The 24,543-nt window shown below is 47.9% G+C and overlaps 1 protein-coding gene across 1 annotated transcript in view; it reads left to right on the forward strand.

Moving 5' to 3' along the window:
- The window catches only part of SVOP (SV2 related protein), a 305,181-nt gene that overhangs the window by 185,390 nt on the left and 95,248 nt on the right, over positions 1 to 24,543 (forward strand). The window contains exons 6-7 of the mRNA XM_069214772.1: positions 1,543 to 1,667; positions 5,563 to 5,626. Coding sequence (XP_069070873.1) covers positions 1,543 to 1,667; positions 5,563 to 5,626 — 189 coding nt within the window. The remainder of the gene's footprint in view (positions 1 to 1,542; positions 1,668 to 5,562; positions 5,627 to 24,543) is intronic.

The following is a 24,543-nucleotide window of genomic DNA, read 5'->3' on the forward strand; positions in this document are numbered from 1 at the left end:
TCAGGGTTCGGGGTGGGGGCTGTGCTAGGGGCTTGGTGGGGAGGTGGGGAGGTTTTGTGAGAAGGAGGGAGGGGCCTGGCGTGCCACATACAGGTGACAGGAGTGATTATTCCTGTCAGCCATATGCATTCCACCAGGGTTACCTGGCGGGGTAACTCGCCAGGGAATCCCTGGTGGAAATGGGATCAAAATCCCCCCGCCTGTCCAGCCTCCACCAATGGGTCGACAGTGTCCACAGTCGGCCAGGCGGTCGAATATGGCCTGGCAGTGGGTGGTAGTGAACTGGCTGCTTTGCAGGTGTTCAGAATATGGCGGTATGGACCGCCATGCCGTTGGCAGTAATGACCGCCATGTTCATAATGACCACCCCTGTCTTTTATCTGTAGAGAAAGTAAACCGATTTCTGTCTGCTACCATACTTATACGAGAGACAATGCCATTATATTATTATAGTAAACACAGACTCCTGCTAGTCACAGAGATCAGAAGATAGCTGGAGGCAAGAAGTGGAAAATATTTTTTTAAGTCTGGCTTCACAGCACAGTTGTCTGCCTGATGTTTTACTCCTGTTTTACATATTTATACACAGTAGGGTTCAGAAGAGAAAATACCTCTCACGTTATGCTATTGGCTGTTTTGTGTATTATTCCTCCACCTAAGCAGTGCTTCTGTTGCATGTGGCGGGGACTATAAACACAGAAGTCACCTTGATGAGAAGGTTTAATTCCTCTAAAAGCAACCAGGGATGGCTCCTCCGTTAGGGTGGATGAACGTAACACCCCCCCACCCCGCAAGCAGCAGAAGCTGCAAAACCTTTAACAAACAAAATGATAATAAACATGTTTATTATAATTTCGTTTGTTAAAGGGGCGGACCATGGGGGTGACGAGCAGTGAGGGGAGTGCACTCCCCTCTGTGTGCATATATGTTTTGTCGGCCGTCTCGGGCCGGCCAAACACACATGTGTAGTAGCACAGTCTCCCAGTCTGCATGGGAGAACCATGGCTGGGTGCACCTAGCCAATCCTGAGGCTGCTCTGAGCTCGTATCGCATTTGTGCATGCCTGTGTTGGTTGCATTATCACAAAAAAACTAGACCTGTTGGATTTGCCAACAATTATTTTTTATCTGTATTGCCTTGGGTAGGCATGCTATCCCATGCATTGGTTTAAAAAATAAAATTAATATAGCTTCACTGCTATAGAGTTTTCTGACTCCCCTTTCCCCAGAGACTTTGCAATGGATACAGATTCTCATTGTCCAACCTTTTATGCTCCATAACCCTCAGGCTGGATGGGGCAATGAAGTCCAACACATCTGCTCATTGGGAGTTGAAATGAACTAGCTCAGCTAGAGTTAGCTGTTAGGGTGTTGTTGAAAATGGACTCAGCTCGTTTCAGCTACTAAAATAGGGTCACTTCAATGGAATATGTAGACAACCCTAATATGTACCAATCTTATGATATTTTTAAAATGTGTAGTTTAAAATAGAAATGTGAGCTTTGCTACTTTATAATGATTCTTCATTCTTTTGTTCCTGCAGGGACTAAAGATCAGTGTTTTCTGGGCCCTATATTATGGCCTGCTCAGTGCTTTTGCTCCAGTCTACAGCTGGATCCTCATACTAAGGGGTCTGGTGGGATTCGGGATTGGAGGCGTCCCTCAATCGTAAGTAAATGGTTAAACTTATATGAATTTTTAAAGTCAGAAGGGACAAGTCAATGACAGAATTTATTGTGTGCAGTGTTCGTACAAGGTGCATGACTATATGATGATGGACACCAAAACGAAGAAAGAGCCAAACGAGCCAAACTGTACGGTTTTGGTGTAAAACCATATAGTAACTTTTGTTGTGGTAGTGGCAAACATTTGTTGCACAGATCGAATTCAGTTCCATTTTATTACTACAGTACAGCTTAATTCACTTGAGAAAACAATGCTTAGTGATTCACAGATTCCTTTGTAAAATCAGTTAGCAAAAATAATTGAAAAAACAATTGGGCCTAGTTATTTGTAGTTTCTTTCACTGCACAGATTTGACTCCATGTGCTCTTGTTATGGTTACATGATTTTTTTTATCACTAGTGCACATTAAACACGTGGAATATATGCATGTGCACAGATGGTCATATGATATTTACCATTGCAGTGTGAGGGGAGATGCAAGCTTCGCTTCCAATGAGTCATGGTCAACAACAATAGTAAATAGCATATTCCTTTTGTCAATCTTTGGAAGTTTGGTGCAGATCGTTCTGTTAAAAAATAAGTGCGATCTCAAAACATGTTACCCCCATGTTAATTCCTAAAATATTTTTGGTATGCACTACAGACAAATTGGTTAGATAGGATGGCACCAAATATGACAGGTCTAAAGAGGCCATTTCCTTCAGTGGGCTTTTTCCAGTTCTGTACAGCAGAAGCACTTTTGTCACTATTAATTCCAAGCGGGACACCATGTCTTTATTCGTTCCTCTTGGGGATTTGTTTTTCTAAAAGAAGGAGCCACCAGTCCTTGGTTTTATCCTTGTGTCTGGGATCCAATGACTACCTTCCCTTCGAGAGTCCGCCGTACCAAGCGTGGCGAAATCTGGCAGGGAAAGACAGTAGTGGTTGCTCTGCCATTAATGGGGCAGGCCGACTGGCGGCTGAGTGACCATCAGGTCAAGAGTGTTACAGATGATGTCACCATCAGCATCATCAGTGACATCATTGTAGCGAGGCACGTCTTTATGTTCATTCTTTGCAAGGACATAGATTTGTTGAAAGGCTTAAGTAGATGATATACAGAACAGCCTACCGGACACTTACCCTGAGTGCAGGACCTGGTGAAGGACATGTCTACACCCGGAGTCTACAGGGCTTAGCTAAATTTCAACCCAATAGGTTCTACAGGAAGGGGTGCTGAGATCTCCAATTGGCTGAACGCAAGTCCATGAACACAGAGCCTGCTAAGCAGGGCCTAATGACCTGACCTGCTGCAGTGGTGTCATTGATGATGTCAATGCTGATGCAATATAATTGATTTCACTAGTGATGACATTTATGATATGTATGTAACCATATATATATATATATATATATATATATATATACAGGGAGTGCAGAATTATTAGGCAAATGAGTATTTTGACCACATCATCCTCTTTATGCATGTTGTCTTACTCCAAGCTGTATAGGCTCGAAAGCCTACTACCAATTAAGCATATTAGGTGATGTGCATCTCTGTAATGAGAAGGGGTGTGGTCTAATGACATCAACACCCTATATCAGGTGTGCATAATTATTAGGCAACTTCCTTTCCTTTGGCAAAATGGGTCAAAAGAAGGACTTGACAGGCTCAGAAAAGTCCAAAATAGTGAGATATCTTGCAGAGGGATGCAGCACTCTTAAAATTGCAAAGCTTCTGAAGCGTGATCATCGAACAATCAAGCGTTTCATTCAAAATAGTCAACAGGGTCGCAAGAAGCGTGTGGAAAAACCAAGGCGCAAAATAACTGCCCATGAACTGAGAAAAGTCAAGCGTGCAGCTGCCACGATGCCACTTGCCACCAGTTTGGCCATATTTCAGAGCTGCAACATCACTGGAGTGCCCAAAAGCACAAGGTGTGCAATACTCAGAGACATGGCCAAGGTAAGAAAGGCTGAAAGACGACCACCACTGAACAAGACACACAAGCTGAAACGTCAAGACTGGGCCAAGAAATATCTCAAGACTGATTTTTCTAAGGTTTTATGGACTGATGAAATGAGAGTGAGTCTTGATGGGCCAGATGGATGGGCCCGTGGCTGGATTGGTAAAGGGCAGAGAGCTCCAGTCCGACTTAGACGCCAGCAAGGTGGAGGTGGAGTACTGGTTTGGGCTGGTATCATCAAAGATGAGCTTGTGGGGCCTTTTCGGGTTGAGGATGGAGTCAAGCTCAACTCCCAGTCCTACTGCCAGTTCCTGGAAGACACCTTCTTCAAGCAGTGGTACAGGAAGAAGTCTGCATCCTTCAAGAAAAACATGATTTTCATGCAGGACAATGCTCCATCACACGCGTCCAAGTACTCCACAGCGTGGCTGGCAAGAAAGGGTATAAAAGAAGGAAATGTAATGACATGGCCTCCTTGTTCACCTGATCTGAACCCCATTGAGAACCTGTGGTCCATCATCAAATGTGAGATTTACAAGGAGGGAAAACAGTACACCTCTCTGAACAGTGTCTGGGAGGCTGTGGTTGCTGCTGCACGCAATGTTGATGGTGAACAGATCAAAACACTGACAGAATCCATGGATGGCAGGCTTTTGAGTGTCCTTGCAAAGAAAGGTGGCTATATTGGTCACTGATTTGTTTTTGTTTTGTTTTTGAATGTCAGAAATGTATATTTGTGAATGTTGAGATGTTATATTGGTTTCACTGGTAATAATAAATAATTGAAATGGGTATATTTTTTTTTTGTTAAGTTGCCTAATAATTATGCACAGTAATAGTCACCTGCACACACAGATATCCCCCTAACATAGCTAAAACTAAAAACAAACTAAAAACTACTTCCAAAAATATTCAGCTTTGATATTAATGAGTTTTTTGGGTTCATTGAGAACATGGTTGTTGTTCAATAATAAAATTAATCCTCAAAAATACAACTTGCCTAATAATTCTGCACTCCCTGTATATATATATATATATGAGGCATATTTTAAGGCGAGGAGGCCATGTGGCTCCCTTCGCCCAAGCCTTATTAGGCCCCAGAGACACCATCCACCGGGGCCATATGCCATTATAATGGGGAGCACATCTTTTTGAGCTGTCTCCCTCGTGTACTTGCCCCCTCCATGTTCTTCCCACCTGCACTGTCCGTCTTCGTGCCCCCAGTCCCTCCCTCAAACCCTCCGTTGTCAGCTTGTCCTCAGCACACCCACCACGCTTCGTTGTCTATGTGTTTCCTCCCAGAACCCCTCCATCCCACCTCCTGTTGTATGTGTCATCCCTTCTGCACCCCCGTCAATGTCACACACATCCCTTCTCACTCTGTGTTACCTTCCTCCTCCCACCTCGACATAAAAAAAAAAAAGTGCTATAAAATTTCTGTACCCCATGGCTAAAAACATTGACAAAACCAATCACTCTCTCGTAGGTGAGACCTTTTGCCAATGCATGTTTCTTTCAATGATCCCAATATGCACTCACAGATTATCTTTGTTTCCATGAACTTGAAACAACCCTTTTGCTGTTCTTAAATGGCCATGCAATGTGCTTTTTGGCTATTCTTCCTGCACTACTTAAAACCAGCTTTAGCAATGTATTTTATTGTGTTCTAGACATGCTTTAGGGTAAAACCTTTACACATCTCTGACCCCTAGACAGAGCTGGGTACTACTTTGACATTTCCATTGGCTGGAAATATCTTGTTGCTAATCACACTGAATTAGATGCCTTACTTTCAAGGTCTGTTATGCATAGGGTACATTTAAAGGGCAAATAGAAATACAAAAGAATAAAGCAAATTACACTATGGAATATATTTGTGAAATATATTAGAGCACTATCCTTACACTTTTGATACTATCCTTTCTATCCAGGGTGACTTTATATGCTGAATTCCTTCCAATGAAAGCAAGAGCAAAATGCATCCTATTAATAGAGGTAAGATGCAGGAATATTTTAAATACATTTGCTTTGTCTACGGATATATATTAGTGGTCCACCTGTGGTTCTTTTTGAAATGTAATAAGTATTGAATGATGAGATGAGAACTTGCTCTTGTTCAAAATGTTCATTTTCTCTAGTGTGAGGTGTCCATCATAGATCCAGGGCACCTGGATCCAAGGCAGATAATACCTGAATATTATACGATTTCTCCCTAGATGAACTGCACACCCATTTTTGGAACTCCTGTAAACATGACACTCAGAGCCTTCTTGGACCTATCTTCGATACCTTGCTGTAGTAAAATCAACCTTAGCATTATAAATGCGATGACAAAAATAATTATCAGTGAACTTCACTGAAAGAGCTGTACCTGTCCTCACACAATGCAGTCTCCAACCCCCAGGTGTGTGTCTGGGGCCTGACCAAGGCAGGATTTCACAAACAAGAGAGACTTTCCTTTGAAGTAGGCCTACTTCAAAGGGAGAACTGGGTGTAAGGGCACCCAAACCCCTGAAAATTAGATCACTTCTGGACATCAAGAGACACCCCTGCCTGGAGAAGAGCTGAAAAGCTGAGAAGAAGTGCCTCCCTGCCTGTAACTGTGCTTTGTGGAGCTATCCTGCAGTTGCTGCTTCTGCCTGTGCAAGGGGACAAAGACTGGACTTTGTTGTGCATTCCTGCTAGTGAAGAAATTTCCAGGGGCTTGTCCTGAGCTTGCCTCCTGTTGTTGAAGTCTCAGGGCCATCAAAGACATCTCCTGCCAGCACCTGGACTCTCTGCTGAGACTCCTGCCCTGCCAAGTGGTGCCCTATCCAGTTCCTGGGGCCTTGGAAGGTGAAGCTGGCAGACAAAGATTGAATATCCACGCACAGACCGCCATGCGGGTAACATTTCGACCCACCTTCTGAGACGCGGCTGTGAAATCGATGCTCCACCTGCATCGCGGTTGGAAGATCGACGCACGCAGCTGGAGAAACGACGTGCAACACCCGCTGACGGAGGCCAATAACATTGCAACCCACACAGCACAGTTTTTCTGATACTATGCGCCCGGATTTTCTATGCAGCATCACTGGGCATGGAAAAACAACGCATCGCTCTCCTGCAGAGGGAAGAAACGATGCACGCCAATGCGACTGGAGGAGGAGAAATTACACATGTTCTGTCTTGCGGGTGAGAAATCAACACATCGCTAGCCTTTTCTGATGCACACTCGCCTGTGCATGTTATTTTGCCGCCACTGAGGTACTTTTCAACGCTAACAGTGTTTTTACTGTTTTCTCAAGGATTTAAGACTCTTTCTTGCTTTTTAATTCATAACTTGACTTGTGTATGGTGGATTTTTGTTGTTTTGGTCTTGTTTTGTTTAGATAAATATTTTATCATTTTGTAGTGTTTTCACTGAGTTAATGTGTGTGTTGGTACAAATACTTTACACCTAGACTCTAAAGTTAAGCCTGCCTGCTTGTGCCAAGCTACCAAGGGGGTGAGCGGGGGTTAACTGAAGGTGATTCTCCTTTACCCTGACTAGAGTGAGGGTCCTTGCTTGGACAGGGGGTAACCTGACTGCCAACCAAAGACCCATTTCTTACAAATAGCAATAGCAGAACAATTGCGCATTTAGGACAATGTCTTGCAAGAATAAGAAAGGGAAGGATACCTCTTGAATGTTGCAAATCAGTTGTCTGGGATCCACCAGCTACCCTGGGAGTAAAGTGGTTTATAATATATGCCTCGTTGTCCTCAACAAAATTGAGGTTTCCTGGTGGATACTTCTAACCAAAGATTCCTCACCTTTAGAATGTCCCCAGACATCACACTGGATCTGGGAGATTTTTCAGCGCAGCCACTATGTGCCAATAGGCAGTGTTGTGCGGCTCCATAGTGCCTCCACTCCATCCTGGAAGCCGAATAAAAACGTGACCCAAGCATGCTGAAGTCAGTTCCTTTCTTTCAGTGCCTTCATATTTGTATCCAGATCTAGATCCTCTTTTTCTTGAATCTTGACAGCTTTTTCCTTCTTTGCAAAAACTGTTTCCAGTGTGCAAGGAAAATATCACATCCTGAACCACAGGATTTAAACCTTGTAGGGATTGTTGGAAACAAATATGCATGACTGCGGTGTGCCTCTGTTATTTAGGGTGGACCATGACTCCATCTACAGCAAGGAATGTGCCCTGATGATTCCAAAGGCGATCTGGGACCGCAAAATCAAGCTATACATTGCTGGAAATCACATAAAGGCTGCTCCAGCTTGAAGTCAAGGACAGCAACCCACTCCTGCACTTGGGACTGGTACTGTGAGAGTTGCACCCAAGTCTTCAGCTAAGTCCAAACTGAAGAAGAAACACAAGAAGTCCAAATGAGCCTCGTACCAGCCTCTCCACTCCGCTTCTAAGAAGTCATGAGGATGCCAAGATGCTCTGCAGTTTCGCTTCTGGTCCCCTGCTGAGGATTTGTCTCCTCAACTGATTCTAATGCACCCTGACTTTCCAGGTCTGTCAGTGATGGCACAATAAATGTAGGCATTTAAGTAAGCCTGGCATTGCATCTTTGGCATCTTACAGTGCCCTCTTGTGTGCCTTCAGGCACTGTGGATTCGGCAGAGGCCTCCAGCTAGAGGTGCCAGTAGGTCCACCTTTGGCGCCAACTGTATCTTCTGAACCTGCTTCAGGTTCAGCTATGATTTCCAGAGCTGATTCCGCATCCAGTGTCATTATTCACACTGGTTCTTCCTGTATCGACGCCAGCATCAATGCTGTTGAAGCCAAAGAAAGATGTTGAGCCCATAGTTCTGTCCAGCTCTGATCCAAATCCGTCCTGACTTTAAAAAAAAAAACCCTCTGGTTCAGTTCCTACGCGTCCGGACCAAATACCTTCGAACTCACACAAGACAATGCCTATGCCATAAGGCTGCCCTCCAGTACTTCAATAACTCTTTTGGTCGGATTCTGATCAGAGCCAACCTGCCTTTGATAATGAGTACAATTATGGTATTTCCCCACAATATGATGATGACACTTTCTTTATGGACCTACAAGAGGCCAGTGGACTGGAAACCACCCCTGACTCTGGGCTGGTGTTCACTCTCGGTCCTTCTATGGAAAAATCTGCATCCTTTGCTATGGTAATTAGAAGGGCATCCCAAGTCCTAGATTTGCACTTACCAAGTCCTCACAGACTTTCTGCAACCCAGACACTCTTCCCCTACTTTGGAACCTCTGCTACCATCTAATGAAGCTCTTCCTGATACCTTCTTTGGAACTAAGGCACAACCTTGTTCAAGTCCACCGGCAAATAGTACATCATCATAGGCCGTCTCCTGGTCTGGTGACCCTACTTTTCTTATGCATCATTCTACCATAGAAAGTCTGTGGTACCAACTTCCACTAGCAGAGTCAACCCTAATTACTTCCCAATGACCTAGCCAGATAGGGAGTCAAAGTGGATGGTGGAAGGCGTTTGGGAAGAAAATCTTTTCCTCTGTCGGCCTTGCTTTTTGGTCCGTCAACATCAGCTGTTTGCTGGGATGGCACTCCATGAATTATGGGACCCCATGGCTGAACTTTTGTCAGCAGTCCCAGCAGAGTTCCGGCCTAGTTTAGGATAGACCAATCAGAATGGCCAGGATGCCGCCAAGTATGTCATCCAGTCAGCACTGGACATGATAGATTGGTATGATCCCCTGGCTACTCTACACCTTCAGGATTGTATCTACACCATTTTTCCCCCATTCGAGGTATTACTAGGGGCTTCTCCTTCTGGCAGTGTCAAAGCCAACCATCCCAACGTCAAGTAGCTCAGCCCTTTTGAGATCACAGGAGAGGATCTAGCAGGCAATGCACAGGCTAGCAGGGACAACAAGCTTCCAATCTCCAGCTCTCTGGCAGCAGCTTCCAAGCTGCTTTAGTTTCCTTTTAGCGGCACACAACCTCCATGTAGGAGGCAGGATCACTCATATTCTCTATGAGTGGCAAGCAATAACATCCGACAGCTGAGTCCTGTAAATAGTTCTACCATTACAATTTGTCATGCTGTCTATTCCACATACATCAGAGTGGCTTTCGGAGTACCATTTATCCATGTTATTGCAGGAAGGCCAGGCTCTTTCGGAGAAAGGAACAATAGAGATGGTCCGGGCTTTGTAACTCAGTGTTTCTCCTGCTATTTCATAATGTCAATGAAGGGCAGAGACCTTCACCCGATTTTAGATCTTGACCCCTCAACTTCTTCCTGGAGCAGCACAATTTCAAAATGCTCACACTAGCCCATGTTCTCTCTGCACGGGATCCAGGAGACTAAGTAGTGGTGTTGGACTTGCAGGATGTCTATTTTCATGCTTCGATCGAGCAAGCCCATGGACACTACCTGTGGTTCAAGGAGGACCACAAACAGTTTTTAGTGTACCAAGCTCCTATTTAGCCCAACCATTGGCCCTCTGGTGTGCACAAAAGTGATTATGGTTGTCGCAGTGTATCTTCAGAGGTAAGGAGTACCAGTCTTCCCCTACCTTGATGCCTGGCTGTTAAAGGCAGGCCCGCCTCAATCAGTTGTAGGCCAACTCCGGAATACAGTAAACCTTCTTCCATCTTTGGGTTTCATGGTCATTGTGCCAAAGTCATACCGGATTCCTTCACAGACGCTCCCTTTCATCTGAGCTGTCTTGGATAATGGTGCATTTTTTTAGACTTCCACCGAAATAAGGAGTCCAGAACGCTATGGCTGTGATTCTGGTTTTTGAGCTTCAGTCGTGGGTGTCAGTGAGGATGGCTCTGAGGCTTCTGCAGTGGGACCTGAGGTTTCTGGGACCTGAGGTTTCTGTCGGGGCTTCAGAGGAGACTGCAAAAGGGCTGCAGTGGTTGCTGCTCGATTCCACTTGAACCAGTGGCAAACCACTCTCCCTACCTCACCCAGAGCTGACAGTGGAAATAGAACCACAACTACTTTGTTAGGGAGGTCATCTGGGAGTGTTGGATATCAGAGGACTCTGTTCTGCAGCAGAGACCCATCTCCACATTAATCTGTTGGAGTTGTGGTCCATCCATTTTCAATAAAAGGTTGTTTGAGGTGGTATTGTAGTTAGCAGGATGGAGTGGGGTGCTGGACTCTGTGCCAAGAGACTTTGTACTTCCTGGCTTGGCTTAATCATCAGGGCAACTCATTGATCATAAACAACCTGTCAGGATCTTTAAATACGCACAACGTCTTCTACCAATGTGGAGAGCCATGGCTCGATCTCTTGGCCACTGCAGAGAATTCTCTATGTCAACATATTTGCAATTTGAGTTTCTAAAAAGGCTGTCTTTTGACAATGCATTCTACTTATAGTGCAGCTCAAGACCCCTGTATACCTTCCAGCTGCTACTTCTCCTGCCCCGAGTTTTGAAGAAAATCGGGAACAACCAACCCAAGTAATCCTAGTAGCTTTGGACTGAGCAGGGAGCGTGTGGTATCCTGAATGTTTGAGCATGAGTATATTTCCTCCAATCAGACTGCTGCTTCAGGAGGATCTTTTGTCACAGGAGCAGTGTTTTGCAGCGGGGATGGCACAATCTACACTTCCATGCATGAATATTGAACTGCATCAGTTGACCGCATTTGGTGTACCTCTAGAAGTAGTGGATGTCATAGTGGTGACCAGGCATCCTTCCATGAAATCCATTTATGCAGGAAGCTGGGACAAATGTATGGGTTTGTGTAGTGCCTGTAATGAGGACCCATTACAAGCAAAATTGTCGGATGTGTATTTTTAGTCCAGTAGGCCCTTGCAATGGGCACTGTTAAAGGTTACTTGCTTGCATTTCTGTGTTTGCCAGACCAACCATCTTTTTTCAAATTGCATGCTGTGATGCATTTTTTCAAAAGTTTGGTCCACATGTTACATCCAAGACCTTTTGTGGTGCCCCAGTGGGACCTTACCTTTGTCCTTACGTTTCTAATGTGTGCTCCCTTTGAATACACAACTGTCCTCTACCTATGCTGACCCTGAAGACGGGTTTCCTAATCGCAGTCACATCAGTTTGTCACATGAATAAACTCTAAGCTATCAGTTCCCCCATCTTATACCACCTCTGTAGACAAGCTGGTGCTGAGGATCAGAGTAGCTTTTCTCCTGAAGCTTGTGACCTCTTTTCTCGTCAGTCAATCCATCAGATGTTTTTTGCCCCTTCTCACCCTCGAAAGAGGAAGACATTCTACACCAACTGGCCCCCAAAAAAGGTGTGCTCAGTATCAATCATTCCAAAGTCCATCAGGTTGAAGATCAGCTTTTGTGGGGTTCTCTTGGTCAAAGAAAGGGAAAGCAGTGCAGAAGCCAACTTTGTCCAGATAGATAGTGCCCTGTATTAAAATCTGCTGTCAGGTGGCAAAGAAGAAGACTCCAGAAGGGTTGAAGGCCCATTCTGCCTGGGCCAATGCTGCTACCACTGCTTTAGCATGCAGAGTGCCGGTCCTAGATATCTGTCAGGCTGGAAAGTGGGCATGAGTGTGCACATGCATGAAACACTACTGCCATGATATTGAGGTCTGATGGGAAGGGGCATTTTGGCCATTCGCTCCTGCAGGACATTTTGGTCTGAGTCTTTATTTCCTTTGGAGGTACTGTTTTGGTATCTATTCAAAAGGTGAGGAACATGCAGTTAGAAGTATGCATCAGTAAAACAAGTTACTTACCTTCGATAGTGCTCTTTCTGGTGGACTCCCTGCATTCCCACATCCCTGTTCTGTGGAATGGACTATTTTCCATTTAAAAGGCCCCAGACTCTGCGTTTAAGTGTGCAGATGGTGTTCAGAAAGAAACTGGAGTCAGAGCACCTGGATGGTGCCCTTATATGTTGACACTTTGGGGATGGAGCAGAGTCATTGCAGAGCCTCATGATGCCATCTTTTGGCGTGCTGGGGCTATGCTGAAAAAACCTCCAGGATTGAGTCTGGCGCATGTGGATATTTTAAAGGCAGTAATCTGTGGTTTGATAGAGTATCCACCGGAAAGAGGTAAGTGACTTATTATTCTCTGGATGTCATAATAAAACACCCTATTTTATGGCACAGCAAGAGGCATGCATCATTTCATATGGAATGCTCTTTTATCACTCACCTTACCATGTTCTTTATTTGCTTGAAATAGAATGCACTGAAGTGTGGAGCAATTCGCTTCTTTGAGAATGCCCTTTAAGCTCATGCAACCACCACACACAATAGAGGTCATTGCTCCACAGGCTGAATGTATACCAGCCAAAAACATCAATGCCTGTTTCCGGCATGACCGTAGATCCCAATGACCCAGAGCTGGGGATGACACAAAAAATGAGTTTTACCAAAATAGACATGCAGCTTACCACCTGAGGTCAGCTATACACACCTCATTCTCTCCTCATAATCTTGCAATTATTGACAGTGCAAAGACCAGAGCTTGATGTTGGGATGAGGGATGAGGTAAGACGTCTCTTGTTCCTTGCGATAACTCCTTAAATTGCAAAGGATGCTAGGGGAGACTTTTCAGATGGAAAGTGAGTTATGAAGAATATTCTTGCAGATTTCAGCTGAGCAATATACATCGATATCACAGTATGATTAAACCAGAGAGTAAAAGTCTAAAAAAAACCTGGATAGGGTGCTTCTATACATTTAATTGGATTCTGATTCGGATCCTGGCATCAGCCAGACCAGCTGGACTAGAGGCATGTTTGTTTTCATGTGCTTAGGACTTGTTAATAGATTCTAAAGAACCTCACTAAAGGCAGTGAAAACCCAAAACCAGCCAGGCGCTCAGACATAGCTATCTTTTAAGAAACAGCTTGTAGGGATGGCTTCTGGCTATATTGGCACAAGGGATGGGAATTCTATCAAGAGCTCCAGGAAAGTATATGACTGATTAGGCTGCCAGGTGTAATTGATAGCCATACAGTCTCCTGTTGTTAAAAAGCATCCTGAGGAGGAGGGCAAAGAGCAGAAAGGCATGACCCTTTGAGAAGACCTACTCCAACAGAAAAAAAATAATCTGCTGATTAGACTGAAGGGTTAATATGTGAACTGTTGACCATGCTCAATTGCTTAGTTATGAAGCAAAATTATCTGATTCTAAATGCCTCTGAGGGCCTAGATTTCCTGAAAAAGCCAGGGCGCCCAGTACCCAGTTGTGGTAGTCATGAAATCTAATGTGTGAGTCTGTTATGGAATGCTAGAGGCCTGAAATCTAATGAGCAACAACAAACAATGTTTTCTGTAGGCATTGGGACCATATGTCCTTTAGCAGTTCTACTATGACTTTGAAAGGATTGTTAAGACAATGTTTATTCAGAGATGAATGCCGCAGCAAGCCTTTTTTGTGGTCAACCCCTTTACATTTACGTTATAGACAGATCTTCTTAGCAACAGCTTGATGGATCTCTTGGAACACAGATAATGGCCTATTGCCACCAGTGGCAAAACCAGATTCACATTTAAACTGTACACTTGGTATTGGCACTCAAATCAATACTCCTTGGAAGAAAATAAAATGAGTAGCAGAAAAAACAATCCAAAGTGACAGGCAAAGAACATGACTGCGCAACAATTTACTGGAGATAGTAGGCACAGATTAGATAAAGAGCAGGGAAAGAGTTGCAAGCAATCCAAAGTGGAATCATGAGCGAGCAACTCATGCAAGTTTTAACACTTGTGATGCACTGGGCCCTATCTAGATCTCCTTAAATATCTCTAAAAAAGGAATAACATCCACAAGGATACAGGAAGTAATTTCTGCCATGTTGCCTACAGGTAGAAGGAAAGACAAAAATGGGCTTAAAGACCAATGATGAAAATCAGGGCTGGACTATAGTGGAAAACAGAACAAGAAACATCAATGCTCCCCTGGTACGTGGAACATTACAGGGATGCACCAAATAAAGTTTTTTAAAATTTAAACAGAAAAGGGCAAGGAAAGAAACCGAAAGCAGTGTGAATCCACTGTGTTACAGAGATTCAGAGACTCAGTTATGCCCCCCAGAATGCCCTTTGCTAGTGGCACCTGACACAGCATTCGGATGTGGCAAGAAAATGGAGTCAAACAAGCTTATGCTGCACAGCACAGTGCCTCTATCAGCAGGTGCGGTGTCTCGGCCTGCAGGGATCTCGACAATGAGACCCGTGTAGGTAAAGCATTATCTTAACACTTTATGGCAAGTCTTCAGCTAGCAGTTTTCAGTATAAAAGTGGTGCCTTACTGGGGACCTTTTCACCCCTATGATTGTACCTTTTAAGTTGGCACAGTTGTCGCGTAGGTTCTCGTTATCCTAATGAGGCTACTGGATTTGGGCGGTAGGTTGCGTGGATTGTCGGTACTAAGTACAGTTCCACACCCTGTGATGCCTTCTGGCCTAATCTGGGTTTTCCGGCAAACTAGCAGCGCCTCATCTCTGTCCAAAAACAAGGATGATTGTGGCAACCGGGCGCATGACAAGAAAGGATCCTCAGGGGAATAGTGGTGATTCAGATCTCACCCCTCTCTCTCAGTTACGTTAGTCTTGCATAGGCAGAATATAGTTCAATAAGGATTTATTGACGTAACTGCATCTTGGATTTAATGGCATGTATTGCAATAACCACGATGATAAAACACAATAATAGCAAAAGTGTGACAAGGAGAGTGAAACACAAAAACAGTCCCACCATACTGTCACTACGAGTGATATATAGTTCACCTACCTAAGCTATGTTAGAGCACAGCATAATAAACCCTAATCTGCCCTTCAGGTTTCCCTCCTGGGAAGACATCATCCCTCATACCTGAGCAAGGAAGCCTTTAGTCTACAGAGACACCGTCCCATGTAGGCTAGGGGTTCGGCAGTCTAAGCAAGCAGCTGTAGCGAGGCAATCAGCATGTGGTCGTGGTTATCTGACTGGAATCTCCCTCTTATGTGTATCGGACACAGGAGTGTTTTATAATAAAACAGCTGATGTTCTGAGAAAATGTCCCCACGAAAAGATGTGTATGTTTCTGTGAATGTTGGAGTCACAGCGTACCACTTTTGCTGGCAACCCTATCTGACTGCAGCCTTAAAGAAAGCACAAAGTGAAATTAATGTCCTACTGAGAACGTAATGCTTTCCTAGGCGAAGGAACAATTAGATAGAGATAAATAAAACAACACTGCAAATATGGCTATTGCTAGAAAAACAAAGCAATGCTGAATAAAATGTAACTGGGCTGAAGTGCACAACAGCAGGCCTAGTTTGCTAAAATAATGTGTCTAAAATGTGGCTAAAATAGCTATGTAACACAGCAGCCTGATCTGCTTGTGTCAGAATTGATGATGTTTCCTAAGGCAAAAGATGACCATCTCCATTCCCAGCTTCCAAGTTGGCCAACATTTAATACAGCTTCATTTGGATGTTAGTAGAGGAGAATAATTTGTGCAAAACTCATGTCCGTGTGACGGTCAAAGTTCTTCAGTCTCTAAAAAGCCTCATATTAAGTTGAGACTAGAAGGAAAGCTTGGCTGGAGAGCTTACAAATCCCAAACATTGCTTACTGACAAGATTTGTGAATTTAGTGCTGTGGTCAGCTCTGCATTTCTTATGCGCATCTTCTTTTTGGAAAGCTTGTGTAGATGCTGGTGTCATCCATGAAAATGCAGAATATCTTTGACCTGAGGTGGGATGAAGCCAGATTTCGCAATGTTCATGAGGTAAATCAAACTCTTCTTTTAGATATTTCTAGCACTGGTGCATGATATTGTTAATATATCTGACCCCTTCAACAGACATGAGATACTACTGCCTGAAGGACCTTGAAGAAACACCATGGGCTGTGGAAAGTCAGAAGGGGATGCAAAAGAATGGCTTACTTATAAGGTCTTGTAGGAGCAGGAGCAGGAGCCTACCCTGAAAACTAGCTGCCGATGCAAGACGAGAACAGTCAAGTTTTAAGTTAATTTCTGAAAGAAGAAAACGAATTGATTTCTGCATTGTAAGTATAGAGGGTGATTCATAATGTGGCAGCGGTGACAGAAAAGGAACGACCACCCCACCTGGCCTTTCAAATCCTCGGGACAACCACCTTTCTGCTGGTTGCTGATCTTAGATGTCTGCTACGCATGTACCACCTAGAGGATGACCTGATAGCCAGAGAACCCCGGAAGGCCATAAAAACTGTGCTGAGTGTCTTAAAGATCACCTGTTTCCTGACTGGTAGCCATTCGAGGTTTCGAAGGCCCTCCTTGACAGAAATATATTTTGGGGTATTCATTATAAGACATGATGCTGCGTTTTGCACCATCTACAATTTGTTCAAAGAGGAGTTGGTGATGTAGAGGTATAACACATTGCAGTGATCCAATAGTGAAGTAATAAGTACAGTTGTCACTGATTTGCAGAGTTCTGCTTGGACAAACAGAAAGATGTTTCTTAAGGTTCTGATAAAGAAGAAACAGGTGCTGGAGACCCAATTGAACTGCTTGTTGAAATTAAGTGAGTTCTTAATGAGAACCCCCAGGTTTTAACTGATTCCACAGGAGAGGATATGGGGCTACTGGAATAAAATCACTGTGGTAAGGTAGGTATTGCCATAATGAGTCAGGAAGGCACTCTGATTTCATAATACACTTAGGGGGTCATTCCAACCCTGGCGGTCGGTGATAAAGCGGCGGCCAACCCACCAACAGGCAGGCGGTCAAAAAAATGGAATTCTGACCCTGGAGGGAACCGCCAACACAGACCGCCACCTTAACACTCCGACCGCCACGGCGGGACAGACAAACAGCGCGGCTGTCACCGCCAACAGGCAGGCGGCAGACAATGTACCGCCCACCCTATCACAACTCACCAATCCGCCACCTTTTCCGGGGCGGGAGCCCCGCCGATAAAAACACGGCGGAAACAGACTACGAACGGGAAAACGCTCACCTATACACACTCCACGAGGACGGAGGACAGCATGGAACTCGAATTAAACATCCTACCAGCTATTATCTACCTGCTCATCTACCACGAGTACGAACGCCGGCGCAGACGACAACGGTGAGTACTGCCCCTACGACACAGGGGAGGGAGGCGGAGGAAAGCTAACGGGCACACACATACGCCATACACCCACCCCCCCACTCCAAATACCTACACACCAATGCAGAGCAACAAGTCAGAGTGACACCCCCCAAACCCACAGGGATAATGCAAAGACACAAATAAAATGATCTTTAAAATATATGTATAATAAAGCTCCATTGAAGTCATGGGAAATATGCAAAATGAAAGATACTAAATAAGGAATGAACATAGTTAAAAATATATACATAGGCAATAAGTCCTGCCCATTCTGTCAAAGTTCCATAGTCCGTGGGCCAATGTGCACAAACACAGGGGCAAAGCCCACACACGAGACCAGATACCATTGGAGAGAACACTGCTGGGGCATCAGATGATAAAACTACAGGCACCTCAGGGGGAAGGGAAGGGGGGGCACCTCAGCCACATGAGTCCACGACGCCAGATCCACGAGGGGCCTCCATGCCCACTGTGCCATCCTGGGGAGTGCAAAGCCACAGTCTCACAAGTCTCTACACTGGGTGGTTTGCCCACTGTGCCATCCTGGGGACTCCACTGTTAATGGAGGAGCCATGGTGCCCAGAGTGCTTCGTGAAGCCCTGCTCGACACAGAACCAGCACTGTCAATGGGCCAGCGGTGCTTGAGACGGCGGTGGCCAGCGGAGCGGTGCTTGACAGGAAGGGCCCAGCGGAGCGGTGCTTGACAGGAAGGGCCCAGCGGAGCGGTGCTTGGGACGGCGGTGCCCAGCGGAGCGGTGCTTGACAGGAAGGGCCCAGCAGAGCGGTGCTTGACAGGAAGGGCCCAGCAGAGCGGTGCTTGACAGGAAGGGCCCAGCGGAGTGGTGCTTGACAGGAAGGGCCCAGCGTAGCGGTGCTTGAGACGGTGGTGCCCAGCGGAGCGGTGCTTGACAGGAAGGGCCCAGCGGAGCGGTGCTTGTCACGGCGGGCCCCTGTTCAGCGGTTCTTGTCACGGCGGGGCCCTGTTCAGCGGTTCTTGTCACGGCGGGGCCCTGTTCAGCGGTGCTTCTCACGGCGGGCCCTGTTCAGCGGTGCTTGTCCTGTGTTTCTAGGGAGCCAGACCTGGCCAAGACTTCCCGCTCACTTGCCATCCGACGTTGTGGTCGCGGGGCCCTCCTGTGATGGAGTCCTGGGCCCTTGGGTGTCGTCCGTCACAACCGGAATGGGGCTGGTGGGGCCCTCCTGGGCAGCTCGCCTGCTGCCTGACTTCTCCGCCCTGCTGCCCTTGCCCTCCTTCGCTGAAGCCCTGTGGCCCTTGCCTCCCTTTGATGATGTGGCAGGTGACGGGGCAAGGCTACTGTCCTTGGTGGCAGCCGTCTCAGGCTTGTCGCGCCGGCCCTTAGTTTTTCTTGTCCTCTTCCCAGGGGGTGGGCTGGCTGTCCCCTTGCTGCTGGCCGATGTTCCTGCCCTAGGAGCTGGTGGACTCCAATAGCCCTGCACTATGGTCATAGTAGATGCAGGGCTGGTGGTGGCTGAGGTGCTTTTTTTACTCTTACCAGATGGAGGGGGTGGGTCAGTGGTTGGAATGAGGTCAAAGTTGGAAAGGAAAAGCACTTTGGAAGGACAGGGACGGGTAGGTGTAGTGGGTATGGGAGTGGAGGAAGAGGATGTGGTTGTAGGAGAGTCAAGTGTTCTGTCTTTGGGTGCAGGTGCTTGTGACGGAGGCTGTGGTGAGGTGGATGGCTGTTGGGTGGGTGGCTGCCTGCGTTTGTGTGGTTTGGAAGAGGGGGTGACAGACACACTGGGAGAGGACACAGGGGACGTGTAAATGGCAGTAGGGGTGGTGACTGCACGTGTGCGGACTGTAATGGAGGGTGTGCTGGTGATGGAAGTACTGGCTGATGGTGGTGTGCATGCAGGTGTGAGTGGAGACGTCACAGGGAGGGAGGAGGGAGATGAGGAGGTGAGGGACACAGAGGTGGTAGTGACTGTTGGCATGTCTGCATCTGGATGTTGCTTGGGTGAATGCTTGTGGGATCTGTGGTGCTTATGTCTGGATGAGCTGCCCTTGGGTGTAGAGGTGTGTGCAGGCTGGTCTGATGGTGTGGATGGGATAGGCAGAGGAACAGGAGACTGGGACTGGGTGGAGGGAGTTTGAAGAGGGAGGCTGGAGACAGGGACAATGGCTGCCGTCAGTGCTGAGGCCAGAGTGTTGAACGATCGCTGATGGGCAGCCTGACCCGAATGAATGCCCTCCAGGTATGCATTGCTCCGATGCACCTCCCTTTCTACACCCTGGATGGCATTCAAAAGGGTAGACTGCCCAACAATGAGCGTCCTGAGGAGGTCAATGACCTCCTCACTGAGGGCAGCAGGGGTAACTGGGGCAGGGCCTGAGGAGCCTGGGGCGAAGGAGATGCCCGCCTTCCTGGGCGAGCGGGCACGGAGCGAAGGCTGAGGGGCTGCTGGGAGGGCGGCGCTGGTGCGCTGGGTGGCGGCTGTACCTGTTGTGGCGGTGGGCACGGATGCTGCCGCCACCGCAAGGGAGCTCCCTTCCGAGGACGTGTCGGTGTCGCTGACGTCTCCACGGGTCCCCGTTGTGGAGCTCCACTCGCCCTCCGTCTCACTGGTGTACTCGGAGTCTGTTGCATGGCCCTCGGGGGCCATGTGAGATGCAGCTCCCTCGTGCGCCGATGCCACTTCTCCTCCGCCTGATGATGCTAATGCACACATGAACAGGAAGACAAAGAAAATGGGGGGGGGAGAAATGAAGACAGGTTGAGTGCATGCATTGGCAACACCGTTGGCGGAGAGGACAGACACAGAAGCCCCCTGCACTAGGCTGCGCAATCGGGGTACACTTCTCAGTTATTGTGACTAGGCCTACAGGTCGATGGACGACAAATGCACACATGGGTGAGGCCGGACCATGGATAGCTGTACTTGGCACCCTACAGAGGTGGGGGGTGGGGGCACAGGGCCATGCCTAACGGAGGGGCCTAGCCTACAGAATGCGCCCTGGCCTAGAGATAGCCACAGCCCTCCTCCCCCACCCAGACACCTTCACTGCGCGCAAAGATAGCAGAATGTGCTGATACTCACCCCCTTGTGTCTGCTGTGATGTCCTCACGCGCCCATCCAAATCGGGGTAGGCCACCGCCAGGATCCGGGACATCAGGGGGTCAATTGGCAGCTGGCACCCCTCCTACGTTGGGAGGCCATCCCCAGCAGAGACTCGGCGGTCTTTCTGGTCCCGCGGCGGATGTCCTCCCACCTCTTTCGGCAGTGGGTGCCCCGTCTGTTGTGGACCCCCAGGGCCCGGACGTCCTTGGCGATGGCACGCCAAATGTCGATTTTCTGATGGGCGCTGACCTATGTGACATGTACAGGGTGGTAAAGGGAATCTCATTACTTTTCTGCCTGGTCAATGTGAGTGGCCCCCCCCTCCCCAACCTTGCCATGTGGCACATGCTCTCATCTTTCGTGCGTTGCACTCCTCATTCGCTCCCCACCATCTTACATACACCCCACTCAACACAGGCATAGCCCATTCAACGTGCACCCTGTGTACTTACCTGTTGGTCTGGAGGACCGTAGAGTAGCGCATACTGGGGGAGGACCCCATCAACAAGTTTCTCCAATTCTTCAGAAGTGAAGGCAGGGGCCCTTTCCCCAGTCGCAGCAGCCATTGTATCTTCCAGACCGAGGTCACAGCAGCACTTGCAGTATAGGTCCTCTCCTGTGGATGATCAGGTCTCGAGTGATTAATCAGATAGAAAATGGCGGTCATGACCGCGGCGGTGCGTACCGCCGCGGTGCGTACCGCGACCGCCGGCGCACATCGTCATTGGCTACTGAAACCCATAGGGTTCAATGTTAACCAATGCGGCTTAGCACAGCGGTCTTTGACCGCCTACCGCCACGGTGTGCCACGCCAGCGCATTGACCTCACATCCCACTGTCACACTTCACAGGTCAGGCAGCCGCCATTTCAAGGGCCCACATGGCATAATTTTTACTGCGTCACACAGGCCTAGGCCTTGCATTGCCACTCATACAAGCCTTTCCATGCATAGCGATTCGTGTACTGTGCAAGCTGTGTGAACATACCTGTGGGTTGCTTGACTCTGTGCTCCATGTTGTCCTTCCTAGGCACCGTCCGCTGGGACTTGCGAGGAGAAGGATGAATCCTCCCGTGTACCGACCGCTGGTGGACCTGTCGTCAATGGAAGAACGACATATCATACTTACATACCGGCTTGACAGAGCAACTATACATGAACTATGTGCCCAGCTGGAGCCAGACCTGATGTCCCCCATCCGCCAACCCACAGGGATTCCCCCTCTGGTGCAGGTTCTGTCAGTACTCCATTTTTTGGCAAGTGGGTCTTTTCAGACAACAGTGGCCATGTCATCTGGGATGTCTCAGCCTATGTTTTCAAAGGTTTTGTCCAGAGTGTTGTCTGCCCTGATGAAATACATGTGGAGCTACATTATTTTCCCTGAGGTGGGCGAATTGGCTACAGTGAAGGGTGATTTCTATGCCCTTGGACATATCCCCAACATCATTGGTGCCATTGATGGGACCCATGTGGCCTTGGTTCCCCCCAAAGAAAGTGAGCAGGTGTACAGAAACAGAAAAAGTTATCATTCGATGAATGTCCAGGTGGTCTGTTTGGCTGACCAGTACATCTCCCATGTAAATGCCAAGTTCCCTGGGTCAGTTCATGACGCGTATGTCATGCGAAATAGCAGCATCCCTTATGTGATGGAACAGCTACAGAGACACCGTGTGTGGCTAATTGGTGACTCTGGTTACCCCAACCTGTCGTGGCTACTGACCCCAGTGAGGAATCCCCGGACCAGGGCAGAGGAACGGTACAATGAGGCCCATGGGCGAACTAGGAGGATCATAGAAAGGACCTTCGGGGTCCTGAAGGCCAGGTTTAGGTGCCTGCATATGACAGGGGGATCCCTAATGTACTCACCAAAGAAGGTGTGCCATATCATCGTGGCCTGCTGTATGCTTCACAATCTTGCTTTGCGACGCCAGGTGCCTTTTCTGCAGGAGGATGGTCCAGATGGTGGTGTTGTAGCAGCTGTGGAGCCTGTGGAGAGTGAAGAGGAGGAAGACGACAGGGACGACACGGACAACAGGGATACAGTCATACAACAATATTTTCAGTAGCACACAGGTAAGAATCACCCACGCCATATTACATTTACTTAAGGCCTCATGCGTCTCTACTGTCTGTATTTCCCCCCAGTTCCTGTTCACTGATTTGTGACTTTCCCTTCCCTTTTCAGAGCTGTATGACCCACTGCGTGACTTCTGCTTTGTTTGCCCATGGACTAAAGCTTATTGATCTTGGTATGTTGTCATCACAAAGTAACTGGACATTATTGCACTGTTATGTGTATTACATTTGTTAAGAATACAAGCAGACTCCTGTTATTTTAAGTGCAATAAGTGATTTATTTTAAGTGCTACATATAGGTACATGATTGTAAAACGGTGATGAGTGGGGGTGGAGTAATGTCCATGGCAGAGTCCAGTTCTCAGATGCACAGGTGCATTGTCCATATGCCTGTGGAAGGATGGAGCAGGGGCAGTCAAAGGTTGGACAGGGTGACAATGTGGGACAGTGGGATGACATCAGGGGGTATCTTATGCTGGCGGGGGTCTTGCAATCCTACTCTGTCTTCTTGTGAGATCTCAGGTTCCGCTTGTGGGGTGGTTCTTCTTCTGCAGGAGGTGGGGTTCTGGTGGCCTGTTGTTGTGTGGGGGCCTCCTGTCCACTAGCGCCGGCGGAGGTGGTAGGCTGTTCCTGGCCTGGGCCAGTGACAGGGGCCCTTTGGGGTGCCACATGGTCCCGCAATGTGGTGACTATCTGGTTAAGGGCCACGACGATGGTCCCCATTGCGGAACCGATGTTCCTCAGTTCCTCTCTGAACCCCATGTACCGTTCCTCCTGCAGTGCCTGGATCTCCTGGAACCTGGCCAGTACTGTTGCCATCGTCTCCTGGGAGTGGTGGTAAGCTCCCATGATGGAGGAGAGGGCCTCTTGGAGAGTGGGTTCCCTTGGCCTGTCCCCCCCCCTGTCGCACAGCAGCCCTCCCAGTTCCCCTGTGTTCCTGGGCCTCTGTCCCCTGGCCGGTGTGACCACTACCACTGCCCCCAGGTCCCTGTTGTTGTTGGGGTGGTGGGTCAACCTGGGTGCCCTGTAGTGGTGGACACACCGCTGATTGACGTGTCCTGGAGACAGAGGCATGGGCCCGCTGGGTGGGAGCTGTGCTGGTGTTCCCAGAGGGGGTTGGGTCTGGTGTAGCCTGTGGCTGTCTGTGGGGAACCGACTGTCCAGAGGTCCCCGATGGGCCGGGCTGGTCATCTGGGTCCAGGGAGACAGAGCTGCTGTCATCGCTGGGGGCCTCTTCTGGGGGTGGGATGGACATCTCTGTACCCTCCGTGGCGGTGTGGTGGCGTTCGGGTCCTGCAGGAGTATGAAGGTATGGTTATTGCTTCTGTGTGTGGCATTTCGTGTGATGGGTGGGTGTCCGTGTACCCAAGTGCAGGCATTCCCTTGTGGGGGCTTTTGTGAGGGTGGCTTGTGGGGGTGATGTGTGTGTGCAGTGGGCATGCTTTGGTGATGGGTGTCCATGCTTTGTGGTCGCATGTAGGGCTAGGTGTTGGGATGGGTGGGTTGTGATGGTGAGCCATTTGCAAGGAGTTGGTGTGATGGGGGTGGGGGTGAGGGTGGGGGTATGATTTGGCATGCAGGTGGGGTGGGGGGAATGAAGTAGTTAAGATTTGACTTACCAGAGTCCATTCCTCCGCCTACTCCTGCGAGGCCCTCAGGATGCAGGATGTGCAAGACTTCCTCCTCCCATGCTGTGAATTCTGGGGGAGTAGGTGGGGGTCCGCCGCCAGTCTTC

The sequence above is a fragment of the Pleurodeles waltl genome, chromosome 11 (genome assembly GCF_031143425.1).
Source record: "Pleurodeles waltl isolate 20211129_DDA chromosome 11, aPleWal1.hap1.20221129, whole genome shotgun sequence".
NCBI classification, from domain to species: Eukaryota; Metazoa; Chordata; class Amphibia; order Caudata; family Salamandridae; genus Pleurodeles; species Pleurodeles waltl.